The 23,454-nt window shown below is 41.4% G+C and overlaps 1 protein-coding gene across 1 annotated transcript in view; it reads right to left on the reverse strand.

Moving 5' to 3' along the window:
* The window catches only part of carmil3 (capping protein regulator and myosin 1 linker 3), a 74,202-nt gene that overhangs the window by 18,107 nt on the left and 32,641 nt on the right, over positions 1-23,454 (reverse strand). Inside the window, exons 13-24 of the mRNA XM_029524682.1 lie at positions 22,219-22,328; positions 20,430-20,507; positions 15,022-15,098; positions 14,029-14,031; positions 10,482-10,586; positions 7,054-7,123; positions 6,878-6,959; positions 4,075-4,171; positions 3,929-3,983; positions 2,455-2,627; positions 1,170-1,238; positions 697-790 (exon numbers count right to left, since the gene is read on the reverse strand). Coding sequence (XP_029380542.1) covers positions 697-790; positions 1,170-1,238; positions 2,455-2,627; positions 3,929-3,983; positions 4,075-4,171; positions 6,878-6,959; positions 7,054-7,123; positions 10,482-10,586; positions 14,029-14,031; positions 15,022-15,098; positions 20,430-20,507; positions 22,219-22,328 — 1,013 coding nt within the window. The remainder of the gene's footprint in view (positions 1-696; positions 791-1,169; positions 1,239-2,454; positions 2,628-3,928; positions 3,984-4,074; positions 4,172-6,877; positions 6,960-7,053; positions 7,124-10,481; positions 10,587-14,028; positions 14,032-15,021; positions 15,099-20,429; positions 20,508-22,218; positions 22,329-23,454) is intronic.

Genomic DNA, 23,454 nt, shown 5'->3' on the forward strand with positions numbered 1-23,454 from the left:
AAACCAGCAGCACGGCTGCATAGTGGTTAGTGCTGTTGCCTCACAACAAGAAGGTTGCAGTTTAACCCTTGCAGCCTGGGGCCTTTCTGTGTGGAGCTTGCATGTTCTCCCCGTGCCTGCATGGGATTCCTCTGGGTACTCGGTTTACTCCCAATGTCCAAAGACATGATGCTTGGGTTAGAGGGTGACTCTAAATTGTCCGTAGGTCTGAGTGTGAGTGTGAGTGGTTGTTGGTCTGTGTGTCTCTGTATGTTAGCCCTGTGATGGACCGGTGACCTGTCCAGGGTGTACCCCCGCCCTCACCCAATGTGAGCTGGGATTGGCTCCAGCACCCTCTGTGGCCCAGAAAATATACGCAGTAGAAGATTAATGAATGTTTTGGAGAGTAGGAGATATCAGCTCAAAGTAAAAATCTCCTGAATGACTGACACTGAAGAAATCCAAACCTGGAAAAGCTTACAGAAAATGTGAAGGCAACAACTCTTTGATCCCACGTGCTATTCTGTGATGCCACTGGCGAAGTTTATCGTTATTTCTTTGATTTAGGGGAAGTTGCTTACTGTGCGTTTAATCACCACTTCTGAATCACAAGTAAATGAAAGTCATCCATCAGAATATCTCATTTCAGTCTCAAACTAATTGTCAGGTAGGGCTGTTATTCACCACCTGCGCTGTCGAAACCTAAGTCCCTCTCACCTTGGTCAAGGCTTGGTCAGTCTTCTCTGGGGCACTGCGGTATGCCTGGGTGACATCACTGAGGGGGATGGGCATGTACTGCAGGGTAAAGTTGCTATTCAGTGGCAAGAGGAAGGAGACAAAGGAAATTGGGATAATATCACCCAGGCAATAAAAAACTGGAAGATTTATGATGTTAACAAGAACAAACAGAAAACACCCAGGGCATTTATAACGGTTGTTTCCAAATCCCTAATTCTCAAATACACCCACACACCCTTGTACATACCCACACACAGACTTGCAAACACAAACTTCACTCCCACATTTGACTGGCATGCACACGTCAAAAGTCTGATGAAACACTGTGCAATAGTAAACACTGTACAAAGATGGCTATCTGCCTTTTACATATGTGTGTGTGTGGTGTGTGTGTGAGAAGCATTTTAAGTGTGCATCCTCTCCAAACGTTGCTTGTGCTGTGTTCGTCTTACTGCTCCAGCGCTCTCGCCACATCTTGGAACCCCGTCGCCGTGGTGTTGTTGCGATCCCATGTCACACTCCTGAGAGGGATCAAACAGCAGGGAATAGGGGAAGACAGGCACAGAGGAGAAGGAGAGCACGATCAGTCGCTTTTTACAGCTCCTGCTACAGATACAAACACAGACATGCCCCTGTAACCCTGTCTTTGAAGGGACCCATCAGTGGCATAATCCTAACCCGAGACCATCTCAAACAGCCATTTAACTAGAAGTGGAGGCTTGGTTTTTGGACCCCAGGAACACTGTAAACAGGCACAGGCACACAAAGGACTTAATGGAATAGTCCCACTACTTATCTGACCGTGCAGCTGCACAAACACATCACAGAAGGATTAACAACACATTTGTCAGGACATTCATTTGCCACATGCATAGAATAAGTCCATATCACAGCATTAAGAATGCATGAGCGAGTGCCGTGCAACTAATGAGCTTCTGTTCTTTCACAGTGCAGATCCTCCACCTACACTCAACACTGTCTGACTCCAGTTTTTAATACATCACTCATCTCCAGCCCCTCTTCTCTTTCATCCGCCCTCCTCCTCCCCGATCCCCGTCTCTCCTTCCCCACCATGCTCTCTCACTGCCCTAAAAATTCAATCAGCGGAGCCCAAATCTCACTGCTTAGGTGGTCTCCCTCTCTCATCCCTTCATAATGTTCTCCCTCCTGAGTAGGCATCCACCAGTTTCCCTCTCCTAATACTACCATCCCACCCCGTCTTGTTGCTGCCTCCCAAAACACTTTGCGCCCATCTTAGCGCTTCTTCTACTTACATCTTCCATTTCCTCACCTCCAACCCATCTCAAAAACATCAGCACTTCTTCACTCAGACTCCTCTCTTATTCTAGTGTTGTACAATATATTGTATGCCTGAAGGCCATTTTCCATCCCTCCTTCCTCCCCCTTTTTTCTCCTTCCTACAAATTTGCCTCACCACCCCCCTGACTCCTCAGTCTTACCTTCTTATCTCCTACACGGCTCACTTTCCCTTTCCTGTCTTTGAAGCCCCCGCACTAAACTCACTGCTCTGCCTCGCAGCTCCTTCGGTGAGTCCTCCCCTTAAACCATACCCATAATATTAATTTTCTCTGACCCTATTCTTTCATCCGTCGTCAAAATAACAATTTGTCTTTTGGTCTTACTTCTCCTTGTCAATAGTAATCTGTGTGAAAATCCCCCTTTGTCCCCATTACCCTTGTGATTTTTAATTGAAATGGCACACACACACGTACACACCTGAGTGTTGTGTTAATCTGCAGGGCTTTGCTGAGCATCTTGGCCCCAGCTTCCTCCAGAAGGTTGCCACTGAGGTCGACCTTTCTCAGGCAGGCGTTGGAGCCCAGGGCATTGACCAGCACTGTTCCCCGCTGGCGAAGCCTGGAGTCAGCCAAGGAGAGCGACTGCAGGGCCTGGATGACACAGTGAGTGAGAGTGTGTGGACGGAAAAAATATGGAGGAGGACTTGAATAAAATCACTATCTAGAATTAAGTAAATATGAATACAAATGCCCAGAAAATGGAGAAGACAACATAGATATTTTTTTCAGATATGGGTGGGGAAAAAAGTACCCCCAGGAGGTTATAAGCAGGTATTTTCATTTTTAAGTAGAGATTCATAAAATATTTCCTCACTCAGAAAACTTTTTCCATTTGGACATATTACAGCTTTTGGATGTCTGGGGAAATCAGTTCAATGTTGAGTCAGTCAGTAATTTCACAAATAACATTATTTTCAAGGAAAGTCTGTAAAAAAACATTTTACCTGAGTTGGGGGTTCTGCAGCATTATGCTTACACTTAACATTGTGACTCGATGTTTAATACCAGTTTTGAATTTCTGAATATGTCTGAAATACATTCATTTAAGTTTGTGTGGCAAGTGGAATTACAGCCCTGGTTTGTTTTAAAATGACAATTAGTTGGCCCCCACTTCCAACCAGAGTTGTAGCAATCTTGCTGTGATGGAAAACCCAGCAAACCCCGCCCCATCCTCCTCCAACTAAATTTTTGTTTATGTATTTTGAATTAGCTGCACATTTCAACTGGAGTTCTCATTTTCTCACTTTGAAGCTTGCTGCCTTACATGACCCACTGGAGTGTTAAACATAACACCTCGGATCAAAGTTCTACAGGAGGAAAACAGATGATTTTGATGTTTGTGTTCCTGGTATTTCCTGGGTGAGCTGGTTAACAGGTTGAACTCGGAAGATCTCTGTGTCAGGCCTTTTAATTTACACATTTACACCCAACTATGCTTCTTTGAGTGCAGCATTTGCATGCACACATCAGTCTGCGCTCAGTGCAAGAGTACACTTGTGAGCTATCACCATCACCAGTGGTAAATAATTGAGAAAGATACTTGTCATGCTGGATTTGCAGAGCAGGGAGGCGAGAGAGCCCCGGGAGTCTCGTGAATAAACTGAGACCAAATGAATCATTCGCTGAGCCCATAGACATAAATACTGTGTTTGCACCTTGTACTGCGTATATGTGGCAGGTGGGAGATTAATCTTAAATGCACATGAACAACGATACAAAAATTTAAATGGGGACCAGTGTGTGCTGTGTGTGCGCACAGGATATGCGCTTGTGGCGACAAATCTGAGGCACGAGTAGGCGTGCGTCTGTACATCATACCACAGAGGATTTCTGTTTGAGTGTGTGTGTGTGTGTGTGTGTGTGTACACAATATGTTACATAATCCAACTCACACACTCTTCCTCTTGCACCAAATGAACTAGTTTCTGCAGAATTTCATCGAGCACCCTGAGGACACAGAGAGAGGCGGAAAACATCAGTCAACATCAGCATCATTGTCTCAACCATCTGTAGTGCTGGCTCCCTATGTGGTCCGGACCTGCCCTTGATGTTGAAGTTCTTCCCAAGCATCAGGTGTTTGAGTGAGGGGTGCCTGGAGAATGCTGGGATGACAGCCAGCAAGTCAGCATCCAAACCTGCGGTGAAAAACAGCACAGTGCAGTGGAGCATCACAACAATTATGCAACGCAAGCTATGCTATATTCCACTGAATCTCTGTTTAAATGGTAATCCTCGGTGATGCTTACTTACTTACTTACGTCCTTGCAAGTAACGATTAAATGCGAGAACAGGCTAGAAGATAGACCGCTGATTAATTAAACTCAAAACTTTCTTCTTCTCGAACACTGGGTCAGAGCAGTGGCTCATCCTTCAGCAGTTGCTAACATTTTTGGCTTTCAAAGCTCCTTTTTTTGTTTAATGGTTTTGGAACAAAATCTCATCACTGCCCACTGAAATTCCAAAATACTCCCAATTAACACCCCCCACCTCATCCAAAACCCCCTCCCTCCACTCCCACCTACTCACATTTTCATAAAAGCACAAGGATGGAGAATGCTGCAAAGAAGAAATGGTTACCATGGCAAGATATAAGATATTTCAGCGACAAAGGCTGAAACGGCTTATTCAAAGGGGTGGAGGGGGGGACATATTTTTGGCTAAATGTGCTTACATGCTTCTAATTTGAAGTGAGTTTATTTTTGAGTCAATGGCAGTAAAGCTGTGACATGATAGAGCAGAAGGGAGGCGAGAAGCTGCGGAGGAGAGACACGCTAGTTTTTCTTCTATTGCTGCTCGAGATGAGGAATGTGGTACAAAGCGTTTCAGTGACGTGTAGAATGCTTGATGTGAGGCTGCGTCAAGGTGAAGAGGTTTATAGTAGATTATATATTTTCTGCTGCTGGACAAAACTCTTCAATGCATTCATCTGTGACTTTCAAATAAAAATGTAGATTGAGATGGTCTGGTCCTGATAGCTCACATCGGAAAGTGGTGCTATGAAATGAATTTTTAAAATTTCATCAGGAGGAGGACACTTTGCTTGTAAATGAGGAAAAGTTTACAACACAATTCCACTGTCAAGACTGTTAAGGGGAAAAAAATGCTGTCTGACACATACGTATGCTGCTATGTGTATGCATTCTATTGCCTTCTATTACAGTCCACCCATTGTGATACCATTTAGAAAGCCAAGGACAGCCATAATCTACATCTCAGCATTATTTTATTCACACTATTTACATTATCTGCACAGCAAAAACAAAATAAGAGCGGTCTTAATGCTAGGTCTCCCAGTCCCAGGAGGGCCTGTCTCAGTAGTTATTGCACTTTTAATGCACCGAATTTAATTCGCCAAAAAATTTGCAATTGGCCAAAACCAGATAAAATGCTAAGAACCTGAAATAACCAGGGTTCTCCAAAGAGCTGTCAAACTGTTTTGGGTCTTTGCCAGTTTTGTTGAGTTGGTAATCCAGCCTGGAATATAAAAGGGAGGACACCTGTTGCATTATGAATAGAAGCATTATTGCCTTTTTTGTGGAGCACTGTGTGAGTTTACACACAGCACTGAGGTCGCATTTGCATCAGGTGAATGGCATCAGCTGATTTATTCATGCATCAATTTCTGAATCACCAGCTGTTTGGTTGGCGGCTGACTGGGGACATCCAATCATAGTCATGTAGGCTTACAGCACATCCGTTACAGCCTGTCACAAACAAGCTGCCTGCTGGTGCAGCTGCCACTGCTGCCCCTGCCTCTTCCGTGTGTGATAAGCTTCTCATATTGTTGATTTCATAAAGATTTAATGTTCATGCATCGTAATCTAGGGGTAATTAGTTTTCCAAGCAAAGTCCTCGTTGCTGCTCAAATTCTCCTGAGCTCCCGCAGATACCAGAGACCTTTCTGACAAATGTAATTGTACAAGCACTTGCTTTGAATTCCTTGACATACAACACTGGCTGAATTCTTGTTGCTTGTTAGTAAGATTATCGTGCTGAATGTTTTTAAAAGTTTGCAAGTAAGCAAGTGTAAGCAAGTTTAAAGATTCAAGAATTTTACTACCCTTTATAGAGTGGCTGTAAATCCCATTGGGTAGGGACGTATACTTTAAAGAGCAATTTTTTATGAGCAATTTGTGCATTTCGCTATTGCTACATAATCTCGAGGATGAACAGCTGTTCATGCTGAATTAAACTTCATTGCTTTACTCGCTACTCATTCACTAACAGCTGTCTCCAGATGTGGAAAGCAACACCAACCCATCTCTCTGAAACATTTTTTTTTTCTTGAATTGACACGCTAACTAGCTAGCACCAAGCTGTTACCTTCTGATAGCAGCTAACTGTAACCTCCAGATTGTCAAGAGACCGTAGCAATTAGTATGATTTCTTATCTTGTAAATACAATTATGGCGGAAGCCTTCGTCAAGTCGGCATGTAGTCAGTTAAACCATGTTAAACATATTATCAAAAAAAAAAATAATAATAAATTAACATATATATATATATATATATATATATATATATATATATATATATATGGTTGGACAAGATGAGGAGGCCAGGACATTCCTAATTTTAGTCTAAACCAGGTTAATCTCCAAATACCCTGGATCCCACAATTCCCATAATCTTACTTAATAGTGTTTCATTAGACACCCTGCTGCCTCCCAAACATGTATCAATCTTCAGCTCTTTTTATCTGGGTTGGACTGACATTTATTCAGTTTTTCAGTTATACCCATTTCATGAAGAACTGTCGCTGTCAGTGTCCAGACCATCAATGTGTCCACACAACAGCAGCCTGTCCCTTTGTGGGTCTTATTTGCAGGCGTGTCTCTTACCATTATCAGAGATGTCTAAAGTCCCCACGCATGAAACTCGAGGAAAGAGCTCCTGAATCACCCCGGCGCCTGCTGACCTCAACTGTGGGAGGAAAAGAGAGACGAGAGGAACTTGTGAGATGGCCACAAGCATAAATCTGTGAAGAAGATGAGCAGCACAGACTGACAGAGCATACCTCACAGCTGCTGATGTCCAGGTGTAAATCAGTGATATGAGGGTTATTGGACAGACCCAGGAACAGAGCCCTGAAGGGAAAAACAGTAAGGGTAGAGAGGGTGGGCAGAGAGAGAGAGAGAGAGAGAGAGGCAGAAGGAGAGAGGAAATGGGAACGCAAAGCAAAGAAAAACAGAAAAAAGGATTCATGGAAGAACACATGAAGGAAGGAGAAAAGTGGGCACAGTGATAGATAATAGGGCAATTAATTGGGCAATTAATGGACAAGGGAGTGGCAAACATGAAAGAGTGAAAAAAATAAGTGAAGTTAAGATCAGTCCCAAAATGAATCCATTTGCTGTTTTTCCTCCCTCTAACAACCTGAACGGATCATCCGACCCCTCCCTGCTGGCCCATCATGCTTCACGTTCTCCTCTGCACACCTAAAAGTTTTAGAGCCACCTTAAAGGATTTAGAGAAAAGTAGCTTAGGAAGAAGATTCATAGCTCACTAAGTCCCCACAAGAAATTACCTCAAAAACCTTCAGTATTTATTCAGGAGAGTTATCAATTGTTGTGTGCGCACATGCATATATATATGCACTCCGAGCTGGATGCGGAGATGAAAACTGCATTTGCACATCAAGGCCCTGCTGGAGCTTGTTCTTGTGCAGTGAATACACATTTAACAGCTATGCACCACAAGGAGGTAATGAGGAGAAATGCTAAGTGGGAAGTCGACTCCATCCATTTTGGCTAAGATCCATCATGCAGCACACGATCGTCTCAATTGTTGGCAGTTTGCTTTGTTTGCTCAGCTACTGATGGTGCTTTTCAGGCCATGAGGGGCTAACAGCAGGCTAAATACCTAAGAGAGAAGCTGCAATATTGCAGTGCACCACTCATCCCTGTAGGGAAAGTGGCATTTAACTCAGATGCTCTCTGAGCTGGATTCGTTACAGATCTCCTGAAGCTGGTAAGGGTACAGTCCTGCAGACACATAGACATAATGGCCAGCGGCCAATATAGACACTTAAAAGCCAGGCTTCTGAAATGATAGAGAAAGAAAACAAAAACAAACAAGCAAACGTTTGAAGCGTAATGTTGGCCCTGATGATTGAGTTTCACTGATGCTTTTGATGCAGGTTCCTCCCCATATGGTGTAAACTATTCTAGTACCCAGGTCTGAGACGACACAAACAAAGAAAATAACATGCTGTTCTGCTGAGTAGCTCTGCTTCTAGTTATGGTGGAGTGGACCACTGCACTCCTTTCAAGGCCACTGTGCATAAGATTAGGATTAGATTCCCAGCCACTGAACAGCAGAACAATGCATTTAAATTATTATATTTGACTCGGTGCTTCAGCACAATGAGTGGATACAGTTTTAGCACAAGTGGCCCAGGTGATAGCATATCCTCTACTCCTCTCAGGCCTCAAGTTGACTAAATATTTCAGCAGCACAAAGGCTTGTTGACACAGAGAGGTGGTGTCAGTGCATTGAGTCACACATACACACACACAGGAAGACACACAGAAGATGCTCACTTTAAAAAGCTTCACCAGAGCCAATCATGGCATTGTTTCAGGTCTGTAGAGTTTCATGGCACCAGCGGAAACACTGGCTCACATGTTTGCAATCAGGAAATATCTCCTAATTTACAGTCTTTAATTCCTTCATTGGTTTATTTATGGAATTAATTTCCTCCTACAGTATATATTATTCATCACAGAAATATATTCACTTGTTTTACAATTCTAAGCCTATAGCATTATTCCTTTGGCACTGTGGCAATATCAATAGTGGGATTATGCTATTTCACAGTGATACATTTAAATCCTTTCATTTCATTTTCAATGCCACAATAATATTTCCTTTATAATTCATAGTATTTCCATTATTGTTTATTTAACAGGCATGTATATACATATACATATACATATATATATATATATATATATATATATATATACACACACACACACACACGCACGCACGCACGCACACGTAGTTTCTGCTGTTTCTGCTCAGTTAAGTCAGTATAATATTACAGGGATAGCCTGATGTGCATATTGGTGCATCCTCTTGGCTTTTATTGCGGTTTATTTTGCCAGCTCAGTGTGTGTGTCCTGACCAGAGGTTGTCTAAATGAAAGGAAACAGAAGCTCAGTTGCCAGTTGGCTGTCACTATCAGTGATGCACTACTCAAGGCAGAATATACTCAGCAGAATAGTCATTGCCCAACAACATCAAGAACTCCATGACTAATGCAGCATTAATAAAACACAAACAGAGGATTTGGTTAACAAATGAGTGAATGCTGGGGTCATCCACTGATTATACTAGTTTACCGCCATAAGTAGTGATGTACCAAATCAGATTTTCAATTTTCTACCGACAGAGTTTCTGACTTTAATTTTGTGCATTTGATAATGTCAGGCTTGTAAATGTCAGTGTTATCATTTTATTTAACATGAAGCTGGGGATTATAATTATAGCTTTTATGAGGACAGTAACACCACATTGCATTAAACATGAATTGGTTCTGGAGTGAATTCTGACTCAGTGTATGTAACAGATGCATCAGCTAACTACAAACCTCTGTTTGCACTTTGTACAAACTATTTACATACAACCAAACAAGCACAGGCACACTCCTCAGACATTTTTTTGTAATGTAATGAAAAATTCTAAATCTTGGTGACGGCAGACATAGCTCCTCCTAATGCTTTAACCTCAAATATGCTCCCTGACACTGTCTGCTAAAATGCCAGGTAGATAGTCACTGATCAGCCATAACATCATGACCACTGAGAAGAGACGTGAATAATATTGATTATCTGGTATTGACTATCATTTAGTCCAGAAATTGACATGTTGAAGCATGGAAATGGTCATGTTTGAGGACAAGAGCTGTTCACGTCTTGTTCCAGATACCACAGCTCACCTTCAGAGGTCTAGAGGAGTCCAGGACTCAACTGGTAAAGGCTGTCTGAGAAAACGTACACAATATTAGGTAGGTTCCCATAATGTTATGACTGATCGGTCTACATGGTTCTTTGGAAACTTTACCAGAAATGCAGAAGTCATCGATTAATTCATTGTTGTTCTTGGTTGGTTGTTATGTTATATTTGTGTGGATTATCCTATTTGGAAGTGTTTCAGGATTAGTAGCAACCAGTACCCAGAGTGCTTTGTGGGATCTATTTTTATGGTATTTCTGCTGGCTATATTGAAGTACAATCTGATCAGTTCGCATAACAATGGCACATGTAAGAAGGGTCAGTCTGACTGAGATTAGGATTAGTACGGCCGCTGCTTTTTTTTTTTTTTTTTTTTTTTTTTTGCTGTATAAAATAAATAGTACAAGTGATTTAAACGTACGACAGACCGAAAGATCCACAGGGTTTTAAAGGTCATTTGAAATCCTTGCCGGTGACAGCCACTCACCTCAGCGAATCAGGAGGGACTTTCATAGATGCCAGGCTGACATGGGTCAGGCTGAATGCTGAGCTGAAGAACTGGCGGAAGGTTGGCAGAGAATCTCTAGCTTTCCTGGAAAAGGACAGTGGAGAGAAGAATAGGGAGATTTAGAAACATGAATGGGGGAAGGAAGGCAGAGGGTGAGCATTAACAATGGATGTCGATCAGGCCTGCAGACGGACAGAAAATGAAAGGTGGTGAGGGAACGATGGGAACAGATAAGGGACTGATTGTGAGAAGACAGAGGACGACGAAAGGACGTGGCGTGATGGAAAGTGACAGAGAGATCACAACAGACAAGTGGGGGAAGTGAAAGAGAAGAGCAACGGGAAGAAGAACAAGACTCAGGTGGACAGATGCTGCTTCTGACATTTAGGTCAGCATTATATCAAACAGATAAAGTGAAAAGGTGAAGTTCGCATTAATTACTGCCAGTAGCTAAAACAGTAAAACTGACCAATTATCCAGCCATCTGGCTGGCACCTACAGTATGTTAGCCTGTCATCGGAGGAAGGACAGAGAGCACATCTGTGTATGTACTCACAGGATAGTTGTCGTACACTGGTTCAGAGCCGTGTTTAGAACTTGTCTCAGCAGCAAATTTACCATTTCAACCTCAATTGCTCAAATAATTTCCCGCAGCAGAGGTTGAAAAAGGGGTTTCAGAGATAGCAGGAGAAAGTGATGAGACTCAAAAGAGGAGGAGAGAAGGGAAGGACGAACTCATCCTGTCCAAAAATGAGGTTTGTTGTTCTGGAACAGATTACCTACGACCTCTCTTCAGGCAGCTGATATGTTTTTTATTTGAGCAGCACAGAAGACTTCCCCATCTTGATAAACAACAGCTACTGTTTTCAGCAATGGGTTTTTGTTTTTTATGAACACTAACTACTTGAAATTTGCTCTATAGCGCAAAATTGTTTTGAGGGCTCTACTGAATTATTTTTCCAACAACCAACAATCTCGTGATAGTGTGTAAAGAGGAGACAGCTCATTTGACACTCATCCATCACGCAGAATGTCACTTCAGGTTCACACTCATCATTTTGTGGCAGACATTTCGACTTGATGCAGCCAATTTTGTTCCATAAATGGGATACACCAATTAATATTATTACCAAAAATCTGGACATTTTTGGCAACAATGTCTTCAAAGTACTGTTCTGTCACTGCAACTTCTTTTTCCTACAGACACCATTATCAACAGATATGGATCATTTTCCTTTTAAATAAAACCACACTCAAGAGATTAAAGCTGTTCTTTAACAGGTTTATCATGTTTATCATCTTCAGGTTAAAATGGAGCTAATGACCGGAAGACTTCATGTCTCAGTCTTTTACAATTATTTAATCTCATTCTGTTGCTCTCTTGTATTATGCCCAAATTTCAACCACTCACTTGTGTTGTCTCTGTTAATGTGCTTCTCCTCCCTCTTCACCTAGCTGTCAGTCACAGTGCTGAACTTCTGCACCAGTCTTCATATCTGCTCCCAGACCAAGTCCTCATCACCTCACCTCTTCAGCAGGACCATAATTAGTGTCCAGACCCAGTGGGGTTTCCTATACTTCACATAACTTTGCTCCCTTTTTACATAAACACCACAACAGCATCATCACTCACTCTTCTTGTTAACTTAAGTTTATTTGTTTATTTGTTGATTCATCATTAAGGTTGGGACCAACACTGCAGCAGTAGTTGATTAGCTATTAATAGCTATTTCAGTTTCGGTTGTCATGGTTTGTGTGGTCTTTTTATGTTTCCCAGTGATAGGGGCTTTTATTATTCTAAATCCTGTTGATGCTGCTCCCGACACTACAAACTGCCTTTCAATGTGTTGAGGCTAACGCATAAACCACCTGACTGTTCTACTAGGTCTGAAGAGTGTAGCTGCTACATACTTTTAGGTGAATGCACTGTGAAAAATATGAAACAATGAGCTGATTTCAAACATGTGAACTCATTCAAGGGCCTTCTTTGTCTTTTTTGTTTCACTTAAATTGTATCAAAAGCTTTCAGCAGATACACTTGAACTGACATCAACAGCTTTAATCACTTCACACTCAACTCCTTGTCATGTTTCTGTTTCCACCTCCATTGATGCCTAAAATACTTTTTTTTTGGCCTTGAACTGACACCCCAGCAGTGTCTCCCAAACAAAAGCTCAATAAAACTTCATTTGCCGAGGAAATTTAAACTGTTTTCGATTTTCATTACGTATCAAAGAATCAATCCTGAATTTCAATATTTCCACTGAACCGATATTGGCTAATTATCACTAGACATCACTTTCCTCCGGCAGTGTATCTGTAATCCTATGCAAACTTTCAGGACATTATGACTGGAAAACGGGTCTGTACTTTCCTCTCTGATTGCTGAGGCAGATTTGTCATGTACCCGTGTGTTTGGCACAGCTGTTTAATAGGTATGAGACTCACAACTAGCTGGAAATATAATGGCAAATCAATTCAGCTCTCCAATATATTTTTCTCTTTTTGCAGATTGTGCCAAGAGTATGAGCCCTCATTGTCCTTGTGCACATGACCCGGTGCTTCACACTAATCGTTGCGATTCCTCTGTTAAAATACAGCCATTAATATTTGATTTGGCACATGCCAACATGGTTTGTAACTTGACAGTATTATCTTCCACAGGTGACTTCTAGAGGATACAAATTTCAAGCCCTGCACACACAAAAGCTACGCTCAAAGATAATTTTATTCCTTGAGCTGCAGTGCATTCATTTTCCCCTGTGATAGAGCAAATGTATGGTTGACCGCCTCACACGTCTTCCAGACAGCTCCAGCGTTCAGCCCGCGCAGATAAAAGCATGTTAACTTGGTTAAAAGATAAAACTGCATGTGGCAAGAGGAAACAAATAGAGAAGAAAAATGAACGATAAAGATGTGGGGAAAAAGTGGGAGGAAATTGAGTTATGAGGGGTAAAAATGGAAAAGGTCATCAGGGAGAGAGCAATGATGGGAGGGAAGAAAAAAAGAATGACGTGAAGATATTAATGAGGGAAAAGCAGGCAGCTGCGTTACAAGCCACTGTCACTGCTTTTGATAACCTCTAAGAGTGTGGAACAGCAGCTCTTCTTTGACCTGCTACGACCTGCTAGTAGTAATTAGCATACAGCCAGTCAGGGCTCCACAGATACAGAACGGGGACTGTCGCATAAGCAGATGCAGCGTCAATGTCTCTCACAAAGCCACCCTCCAGAGAACTGTATGAGCAGTTTGTCACCACATGAGCATGTGTGTATAATTGCATCTACATGGAGATCTCACTGTTTCTCCCGAGTGCCACATCTGTATATGTGTGCAAAGCCAGTGCAGTCTGTGAAGTACGATGAGTGAAGGAAGGGTCTCAGGCAGCCCGTTCAATATACATGAGAATGAGCAGCGCAGTTCTTATCAGATCGGTTCAGCTTTGTAAATCTGTTGTCACCACAACACCACAGCCCATTCGGCCAGCACCAAGGCGGCCTCTATTTAATACCAGAGGACCCGTGACCGGCTGGAGGTGGAATGAACTGTGAACAGATGCAGCGAGAGGAGGGGCAGGAGGCTGAGAGGCCAAAGAGTAGTGGGGAAGGAGATGAAGGGTGATAAGGCAAAAGGAGGAAGAGCAAAAGGATATAAGCAGAGCATAGGAAGAGGATGTTGAAGAAAAAGAGGCAGCGAGCAAGAAGAAAAAGGGGAAAACAGCTACAGGAAGGGAAGGATTAAAAAGCAGACTAAGAAGATGGATGGAGCGTGGGTGTCAAGAGTAAAGGCAAGAGGGAAATAGTGAGAAATTCAATCTTCTCATTATAAATATAAAGTTGAGGGAAAAGAAATATATGCCCAAGGGCTCAAATAAGAAAGGGAATTCATATAATAAAAAGTAAGAAGGGTAAAAAAAAAAAGGCAAATGAGACGTTGAGCTGAATATATGCAAAAAAGTAAATGATGGAGAGAGATACAGTAGATACAAAGGAACACAGAGGGAAGAAAATGCAGGCGTGGGAGCCGGGGGAATGGAACCATAATTCCCATCTAAAATTAGTCTCATTTTTCTCTGTAATTCTTGTAATGTAATATGCTGAGCAGGGAAGCTCCTGGGCTCCTCTGGGACATGACATGATGAGAGCCAGAGCTGCTTCTGCCTGCTAGCTAGGTAAACACATACACACATATACACACCCACACGCGTACTGGAAGACATGAAAGACACTTTCGGGAATGCATACGCATGTTTGACAGAAAGAAAACTTGTTAGCAAACAGAGACATGTGTACGTTACAGAGAGACGGAAGAACACGCACAGACACAAACAGCAAAGCAGTGTAAATGAGGGCAGCAAGGTGAGCGCACACACTAATTCCATCAGTGAGGTCCATGGCTAAACACTAATCTACAGCAAAAAATAAATAATGACATCACTGCCTCACGATTGCAATCCCTTCAGAGCTGTTTGGCTGAGTCATTTTGTTTTTGGGGATGCAGACTGGAGGTGAACACCCACCTGTGAGAGAAGGAGTTCTTGGACAGGTTCAGGTAGGACAGGTCAGCGCAGCAGCCTCGCAGCAAGGCCCCGAACAACTAGCAGAGACACACACAGATATGCCGTGTCACATCCACTGCAGCAAATATGAGTCTTGTACAACAGTTACAGTTACACAAATTGAAGCTGGCATACTTAAGAAAAAGGATGCTACTGTAGTTTCAGCCTTCACTACTAATGTCCCTGAGGCGTTAGGGTACACAGCAGACGTTGGAGACCACTTTCCCATTGGTAACATAAGGTTTTAGTCCACGACTAAATGAGATGCACTGATGCTTTGCTTTTATCCTTTCTGGGCCATCTGGTTGGGTCTTGTTCAAGATAACGATTTTACAGTTTTGTATAACTAGTAAAACAACGGCAGTAAATACATCCTCAGCTGAATGTGATTTCTGAGAAATAAGGCATCATCTCAAGTGAAAATTTCCAGGATGTTTGTTGTGACTAATTGCTGAAGATGTGCTGTGAATACTAGACGAGGCTACATTACTGGCATGCACTTTGTTGTTGCTCAGGAAGTCGCTGGCTTTGTGCTCACACTCTGGGATCACCAGTTACTGTTACTGTAGTTCACTGCTAATACATTTCCCTTAAGTCTGGTATATTTCATTGGAAAAACATTGTGTTTATTCATCACATTTTTTTTTCTGACAGCTTAAAATTCATGGTTAACATAAAAAAATACCTATACCCTTTTAAAATAGAGGGCACTGTTTAAGATTAGGCTCTCAGTGTTTTTGGGTTGTGATACAGAGTATATCAGCATCCAACTCGGGTCTTTGTTTCGTTTCAATGTTAGCTATAAGCAGTTCGGAAAAGTCATTCGCCCAGTTAGGGGTAAACCAATGGCCACAATTACATTAGAGTGGTCTGATTATGTTTTGATGCAAGTATTTTTACATGACGCTTATGAATGCAAAATTTTAACTTTATCCATCTATCCACCTATCGCAGGGGTCCCAGGCCCCAAGCTCAAACTTTGGTGTTTCTTAAGGATCCTATTCCAATAAAGAATTTAAAAAAAATAAAGAAAGGATTTAAAAGCTGCTTTATGTTTTAAATGTTTCATATTAAGAAGCTGTTACCAACACAATTTTACCATGGCTTTTAATCTATATGCTAAATAGCTAACTATAGGGCCATAAAATTAAAAACAAAAGCATCATTTCGAGTCCTTTAGACTCTAGTTCGGCGGGAAAGGCCAATTACATTTTTTTCTCAATTATTTCTTTTCTATTATAGGTTAAATGCTGTCTGCTGCAGGAGCCCAGTGAATTACAGCAGACACTGTGTTTCTCCAAGTCTTTTAAAGCTGGTATGGAAAGTGCTCATCTGTCAGAGAAGTCAACTGATTCCCGAAAGAAGGACCAAATGGGCAATAAGAAGTGTAATTGTATTGCAGTGAATCAAAGTCAAGCATTCCCCATACCAGGAAAAAATGTGAATTACTCACAGTTCCTCATTTAGTTATACTGACTACACATCAAATGTCAAATTTCACATTAAAAATATATAAAAGCGTGTAAGAAATCAAACGTGCTGTGTCACCTGCAGTTTTCCTGTCCAGATAGCATCCTTCTGCTTCACAGCCTTTAATCTAACATCCATCTAAGAGGTTATCAAATCAAGCTCTCATCTTATGTTTGCTGATCCCTTTTAAACTAAATGGCTGTGCAAGGTATATTGAATGAATGTAAGCAACTCTCTGACCCAGTTAATCTTAAAATAATGATGATGTATGCGTGTTTGTGAGAAAGCAGAGATCTCCAGGCAAATATGAAAAGAAAAACAATAAGACTCTAAGTAGCATCTCATCACCTGTGAGAGGTTAAACTATCAGACAAATCAATTTCTCCCTGGCACTGTGATCCATCACCAAAATTGACTAATCGACCGGTGGAGGTATGTCAGCACAGATTAAAAAAAGGAACTTATTAATAATTCAATCCCACAGACCAACACTACAAAAGACAAATCTTTCCTCAGACAGTTTCCATTCTCTACAGGATAAATGATAATTAACACAACAGGGCATGAAGTAGCCCTCACACTGAGCACTCTACTCGACTAAAAGCCAGGCAAAGTTTTGAAATTTGAAAACAACAGACAAAACAACTTCCGTTCGTGGACATAACGCAATACAAAATACATGGGGAATTTTAAGAGGCAGGAGGAGAATTAAGTTTACATGTTTGACTGCTATGAGAACTGATTTGTTTCTGTTCCAATGTGTTCAAGTGAATCACAATAAGATGAGAAACTGGGGGAAAAAAAACTAATGACTGCAAAGGGAATTAAGGTTGCTTTTGAAGTGCTGTTTGTTTCCATTCAAACTCCTCTTTAAGTAAAAGTATTTTGAGCACAATGTACTTCAATTATTATCTGTGATGCATTAATTTGTGAACATCTTTTTTCTTATAGTTTTGGTATTGATTGAGGTGAAGTTGCTTTACTAAGCATAAATTACATTTTAAAAACTAATATGCAGATTACATTATAATTTGGCAACCATGATAATTAAGGGTAGGACCTGCAGTAGGATATCAGCCAAAACAGATGGATAGTTCCTATTTTAGAAAGGACAGGAAAAGGATAAAACACAAACTTTCTAAACCCTGAATAAATTCTCCAAACCTTGGGGTAACAGTTAAGCTGTCCTCATGTTCACGCCTTCACAATTTCACGGTTTTGTTTCATCCACGTTGCTGCTCTTTTATAAGGAGAAAAAAAAAACATTGGTTTCTAGGTAACAGACATAATGGTTAATAGAAAGTGCTGGATTGCACATTTATGTTTTCTTCAGGTGAGATAAAAGAGGGTAAAGTTAAAGAAGATAGGATTCATGAATTGAGCTAGGATTTTCTGCCAAACCAACTTGCAATCCCTTCAGATTGCAGATTGCAACTTGGGTTAAAATCCTGCACTATTTACCATCTTCAGAAGGTGGTATTGATTTTTAGTGACAGAATCACACAAACAACTTCTTAGAAAAAAATTTGTCTGTAATCCATTGCAGTTTGTGCATGCTTGGTTTGTGCCAAAAGCAATTCATTTAATATGCTCTTCTCCACTTTGTTTCAGATGTGCTCCAGTAGAGCAGGGGTTGGCAACCTTAGACACTCAAAGAGCCATTTGGATTCATTTCCCACAGAAAAGAGATCACTGGGAGCCACAAAACTATTTTGACATCTAAAATGATGATATCACTGCATCATTTTTTTACCTTTATGCTTACTTTTCAATGCCTTTATGAAATCAAATGAATGCAAGAAAGAAAGCAAAATTTAATGTTTGCATGCAACAAAAACATTTTGAACTCCGAAAAAAAAAAAAAAAAGATGCTAGGTTTGAAGGTTACTTGCAAATAAAATACTCAATGTCTAGTTGAGTCATCCTCGTATTTTTAAAATAAAAAAGCTGAGCAAATCTGCTTCAGTTTGCCCTCATCGTTCCATCCTTCGTCATCGAGTGTACTGTAGCAAACAGTCAGCTGTCAACCTGCAGGTGTCGCACATCGGCGGTTGTGACGCACATTTTGAGCGGCAAAAAAATACATGAATAAACTCCTTTTATTTTAATACAAGATCACCGTAATCTCCAAATTTAGAATTACATTAAAAAACTAGCAGACTACAATAAAATAAATTTGAATTAAATATTAATAATTTATTTTCCAAAGTGGCAGGGAGCCACAGCAGAGGGATGGAAGAGCCGTGGGTTGCCGACCCCTGTGCTAGAGGCTGGTAACAGCATTAGAATTAAGAAAGAACTATTTAGAAAGTCAAATTTGCATCACATTGAAAACAGCTTCAAACGTTTGTATTACATACCATTTTTTATACATTTATTTAAATCATAGGAGGCATATGCAAATTTTGCAATTGCAAAGTAGTCTTTGGTGGCAATAATGGTTGTTTATTTACCAGAGGAAATTTAGCATCCAACTTCATTTTTTCTTCACCACGGACCTACCCCTTTCTATTTTCTTTTCCTAAATTTGCATGCTAACCACCCGTCTTGTCACTTTCTGATGCGGAGTCACTGTAGCGTCCACTCTGCCCTGCAGAAGTAGCTGCTCACAGGACATATCATAACTTCTTGTATTTTAAACACAATGATGGTCGAAGCTCTTGGCAAGACTGGTAAGTAAACAGCAAATAATGCAAATGCAGGCTATCTAGCATGAACAGAAATTAGTGTTATCAAGTAATTTCAGCCTTGACTGCTTAATTGAACGAGCTGTGTGTAAAATTTGCTTATATAATTAACATGTTATTATTAAAAAGGAGTTGCAAAATATGCTAAACAATGAGTAACTGCAGCTAAATGCAGGGAATTAAAAATGCCTCTAAACCTTTACCTCTGAAATGTAGAGCGTAAAGGAAGCAGACTGCTTTAACCTCTGTACCAGTGGTGTTGATTCAATGTATAGTCCACTACAAAGAAGCGACCACTGTACTGAATCGGCAATTGGATTAAAATTTGCAATATGACAGGTCATCATAGTGGCGCAGGGAGTTGGGAGTTCAGACACTGCTCTGCTGCGATGTCCCTGAGCAAGGGCAGAGCTAAGAGCGAATCTGTAGCTAGCGCTGGCCTACAACCCCCTGCAGTGGATGGACTAATGAAAAAAAGATATTTATGTCTGTCTGAAACAACCTTCATATCCCTGCTGTGCATTAAACCCTCTGCAGCAATACAGTAGTGACAACACGGCGGACATAAACAAAAACTGTAACCTCCCATTCCGCTGGCACTTTTCGCAAAACTCTCCATCTTCCAGGGGAAGACAGACACTGAAAATATCCTGATTACTGTGGTAACTTTCAAAATGTGTACACAAACTCTTGTGGCTCCACAGTCAATCAGGCAAAACTGTCATCTCAGCAGTAACCAGCAGGGGCAGACATATTCAAGCGTGGTCACTTTCACAGAGAAAGCTCTGTCATCCCTTCAGCTGCTGGTGTATCCGTTAATGCGGCAAGACACTGTTTTGTCACACTGGCAGTCACAGTTTAAATTTAGACACAGTGACAAACACAGACAAATTCACCCCCTTTGAAGACCCAAAGATGTCAACAAATACACGAGACAAAAGCTCCTGCATGCTATTCATACAATGGTTCATTTGTATAATTCATAAGCAGGTATATATTCATATTGTATTGCCTTCTAATAGCTTTCACTCAAGGCTTCATGCACAGAGGAGCCCTGACTCTGAGTCAACTGAGGTAACAGCCTTTTGTATGGTGAGTGATTTGTATTCAGGATGATACACCTTTCTGCTTCTTGGCCTGAATCCCATCCCAGAGATGAGACCGGACAGAGATAGGTGGATAGTGAGTGCAACAGAGACAGCGAGTACATACTGAGTCCACGGTGCAGTCTGTCCCAGACAGGTCTAAATGGACAAGACAGTTGGGTTGAGCCAGGAACAGATAGAGGTTCTGCACAGGAGAAACAACAGAGTGTTTCTTAGAAATCAATACAAAAAACATATACGTATAGCGCTCTGCAAAAGATTTTAGGCACTTAAGATGACACGATACTATCAGGGGGGGTCTATGATCAGTCCTTAGTTTACTCTGCAGCGAGATGAGCTCAAATACACAGAGTTAGACAGAACTGTCTTCAAAGATAAGAAGAACGAGGAGTCCTACAACAGATGGTCCAGCCTCCACAGGGCCCTGAGCTCACCATCATAGACTCCAGTCTGGGATCACATGATTTGTTAATATTAGTTACTGAGGTTTTTGGCTGTTGAACATCGTAATGAAATTCATTTATAGATAATTCATGACATCCGGTTTGCAAGAACCTTTACTCCACCTTTAGTGCCTAAAACTTTAGCAGAGAGCTGTTTATAGAAAATTATGCAGTGCTGAGAAAAAGTATCCACCCCCTTTGAAAGTTTTCATGTTTTGATTTACATAAATGGATCAAAAAAGGTGACATTTAATTTGTTTGTTTTCTGATCAGTAGAAGAAAACCCTGTAATGTCAAAGTGAAAGTGTATTCTTGCAAATTTATCTTAATTATCCACCAATATAAAAAAATGCTTGCATAATTATTGATTCTTTTAAATATGGAATAACACATAATTGAGTGGCAGTTACCTGTGTGCAACAAGTGCATCTGTATCTGGACATGCACAACAGTTTGCCGCAAGAATCACAATATTTCAGCTTTACAAACAAAGGAAAACCTCAAACACCTCCATAAAAAGCTGACTCAACAGTCAGTTGACACTTACAAAGAACCTTTCTAAGCCTCTGAACATCCCCCTGGGGTCCAGTAAAATCCGTCATTAAGAAACAGAGTGGGGACCTCAGCCTTTACTCATCCGACTTCTTCAGTGGTCTGATGAGACCAAAACTGAGCTTTCTGAACATCACACTTGGTAATCATACACTATGCACCTGCGAGCCTGCTAGGTGAAGGAGGATTTGTTTCCCAGCATGAAACATGCATACCTTTGAAGTTAAAGTGACAAGACCGAGATGTCAGAATTACCAATGACCCTGCATGTCTTTGGACTATTAAAGGAAGCCTGAGCACCTTAAATACTGTAAAACAGGCAGTCCACATCATTACCTTCCATGAAGTAGCAGCGTAATATCATGTCAGCCATTGCTTTGTGAGCCGTCATTTTAGCAGAAACCATATTTGGTGGGAAGGGTGGAGCTGAGGAAGAGCGAGGACTGGATCATGCCTGCTCTCTACTCAGTCCTGATGTGTGTTAGAGTCTGTCAATAATACAGTGACCACACCCTAAAGGATTCCCTATGTGATAGTCTATTTTCCTCCATATGAGGCCATAATTTAGTGAGCTAATAAATCAAATGAGAAACAACAATTTCCCCATATATTTCAATACTGTGGACAGTGGATAAATCTTGAAAGCTTGGCAGATCACAATAAACCTCTTGTGTCAGGCGCTGTTTAACAGCTGCAGTTGAACAGGATCCAACAAAGTGTACAAAATGTGATAGCATTTATGTTTGTTTCATCTGTTAAATTAAGGAGGATTGCATGCCTCTTTGGTCACCCAAGGATTTCTATATGTATAGTTTGGAAAGGCATGTAAAAAGAGGTGGAGGTACTTTTTGAAGACACTGAAAATGTGTGTTGGTTTTTTTTTTTAAGTGTGTTCCTCACGGTTGCGTCCTCTCCAGACAGCACCCCAGGGTTTTTGCTCAGGTCCAGGTGTATCAAGGAATTGGAGTAGTCATCACTGGAACACAGCGCCTGTGACAGAGAAACAACACCTAAAGGGGGGTAGAGAGAGAGAGAGAGAAATATGGGGTTAAGAATAAATTATTTCTATGCATCTTTGAGTCATTTAATCATTTCATATTCCAGCAGTTTTTCTACCCTCCACTGGGGAAAATGTAATGATCTGGATGTGACTTATCAACAACTTTTGAGAATAAACCTAAGTTATAGAAGAGGGTGAGTTCTGTAATGATAACTCTAAAAAATGAATGCAGAGAGGCTAGTGAGCTGCTATTGCTGGCTTTATCAAAAGCAAAAAGCCAGTGACTGCTGCTTCTCATATCCCAATATCCAATTCTACCCTGAAACGCAAAACAAAAAAGAAAAATCATTCTCTCAAATCAGATCACTGCACAATTACACCCACAGGCCTAGAGGAACCCCTCATTAAGATCCCGCAACTTGCAACAGTGATGCAAAGCACAGCACGCCACACACAGACCCAACGACAACAACACAGGAGCAACTGCAGCAACGAATGAAAGAGGTCTTCAACCATCAACCATCGTTACTGTGAGCTTCCAGCTCTACCACATATCCTCGACTGTAGCTCGCAGTTGGATGAAGTGTGTTTCTCCCTGTCTTTTAGAGCTGCATGTGCTGCCCCAAAGCTGGCAAGGCACTAAGCTCTTCATCCCTAATTTGTAGCGATTAGGAGTGAAATGAGGGGAAGAGGGGACAGGGCATCTAATCCTCACTCCCTCCCCTCCATGTATCCATCAGCTGCTCGATTCTGCTGCAAGCGGAGACTTTCCGAAGCCATCCAGTCTGCGTGACAAGTGTGTGTGGGAGAAAGGGGTGGGGGGGTGTGAAAACATGCGTGATGTATTTGTCTCTCTGCTTGGCTAGTCCACGTGTGGGATTCAAGTGTGTGTGTGTGTGTGTGTGTGAATGTGTTTGTATGTGACGGAATATGCGTGGGTGTTTTAGAGACAGATGATAGAGGGAGGGAAGAGGGGAAGTGAGAGAGATCTATAAATATTCAACAAAGAATGCCCATCCCCTGCAAAGTCATCCTAACACCCACTATTCAAGGTCAGCACAATCACTGCATTCCCCCTGAATTGCTGTGTCAATCCACAGCTTTTTTAAAAATTCACTTCATGTAGTTCTCCCATT

The sequence above is a fragment of the Echeneis naucrates genome, chromosome 17 (genome assembly GCF_900963305.1).
Source record: "Echeneis naucrates chromosome 17, fEcheNa1.1, whole genome shotgun sequence".
NCBI classification, from domain to species: domain Eukaryota; kingdom Metazoa; phylum Chordata; class Actinopteri; order Carangiformes; family Echeneidae; genus Echeneis; species Echeneis naucrates.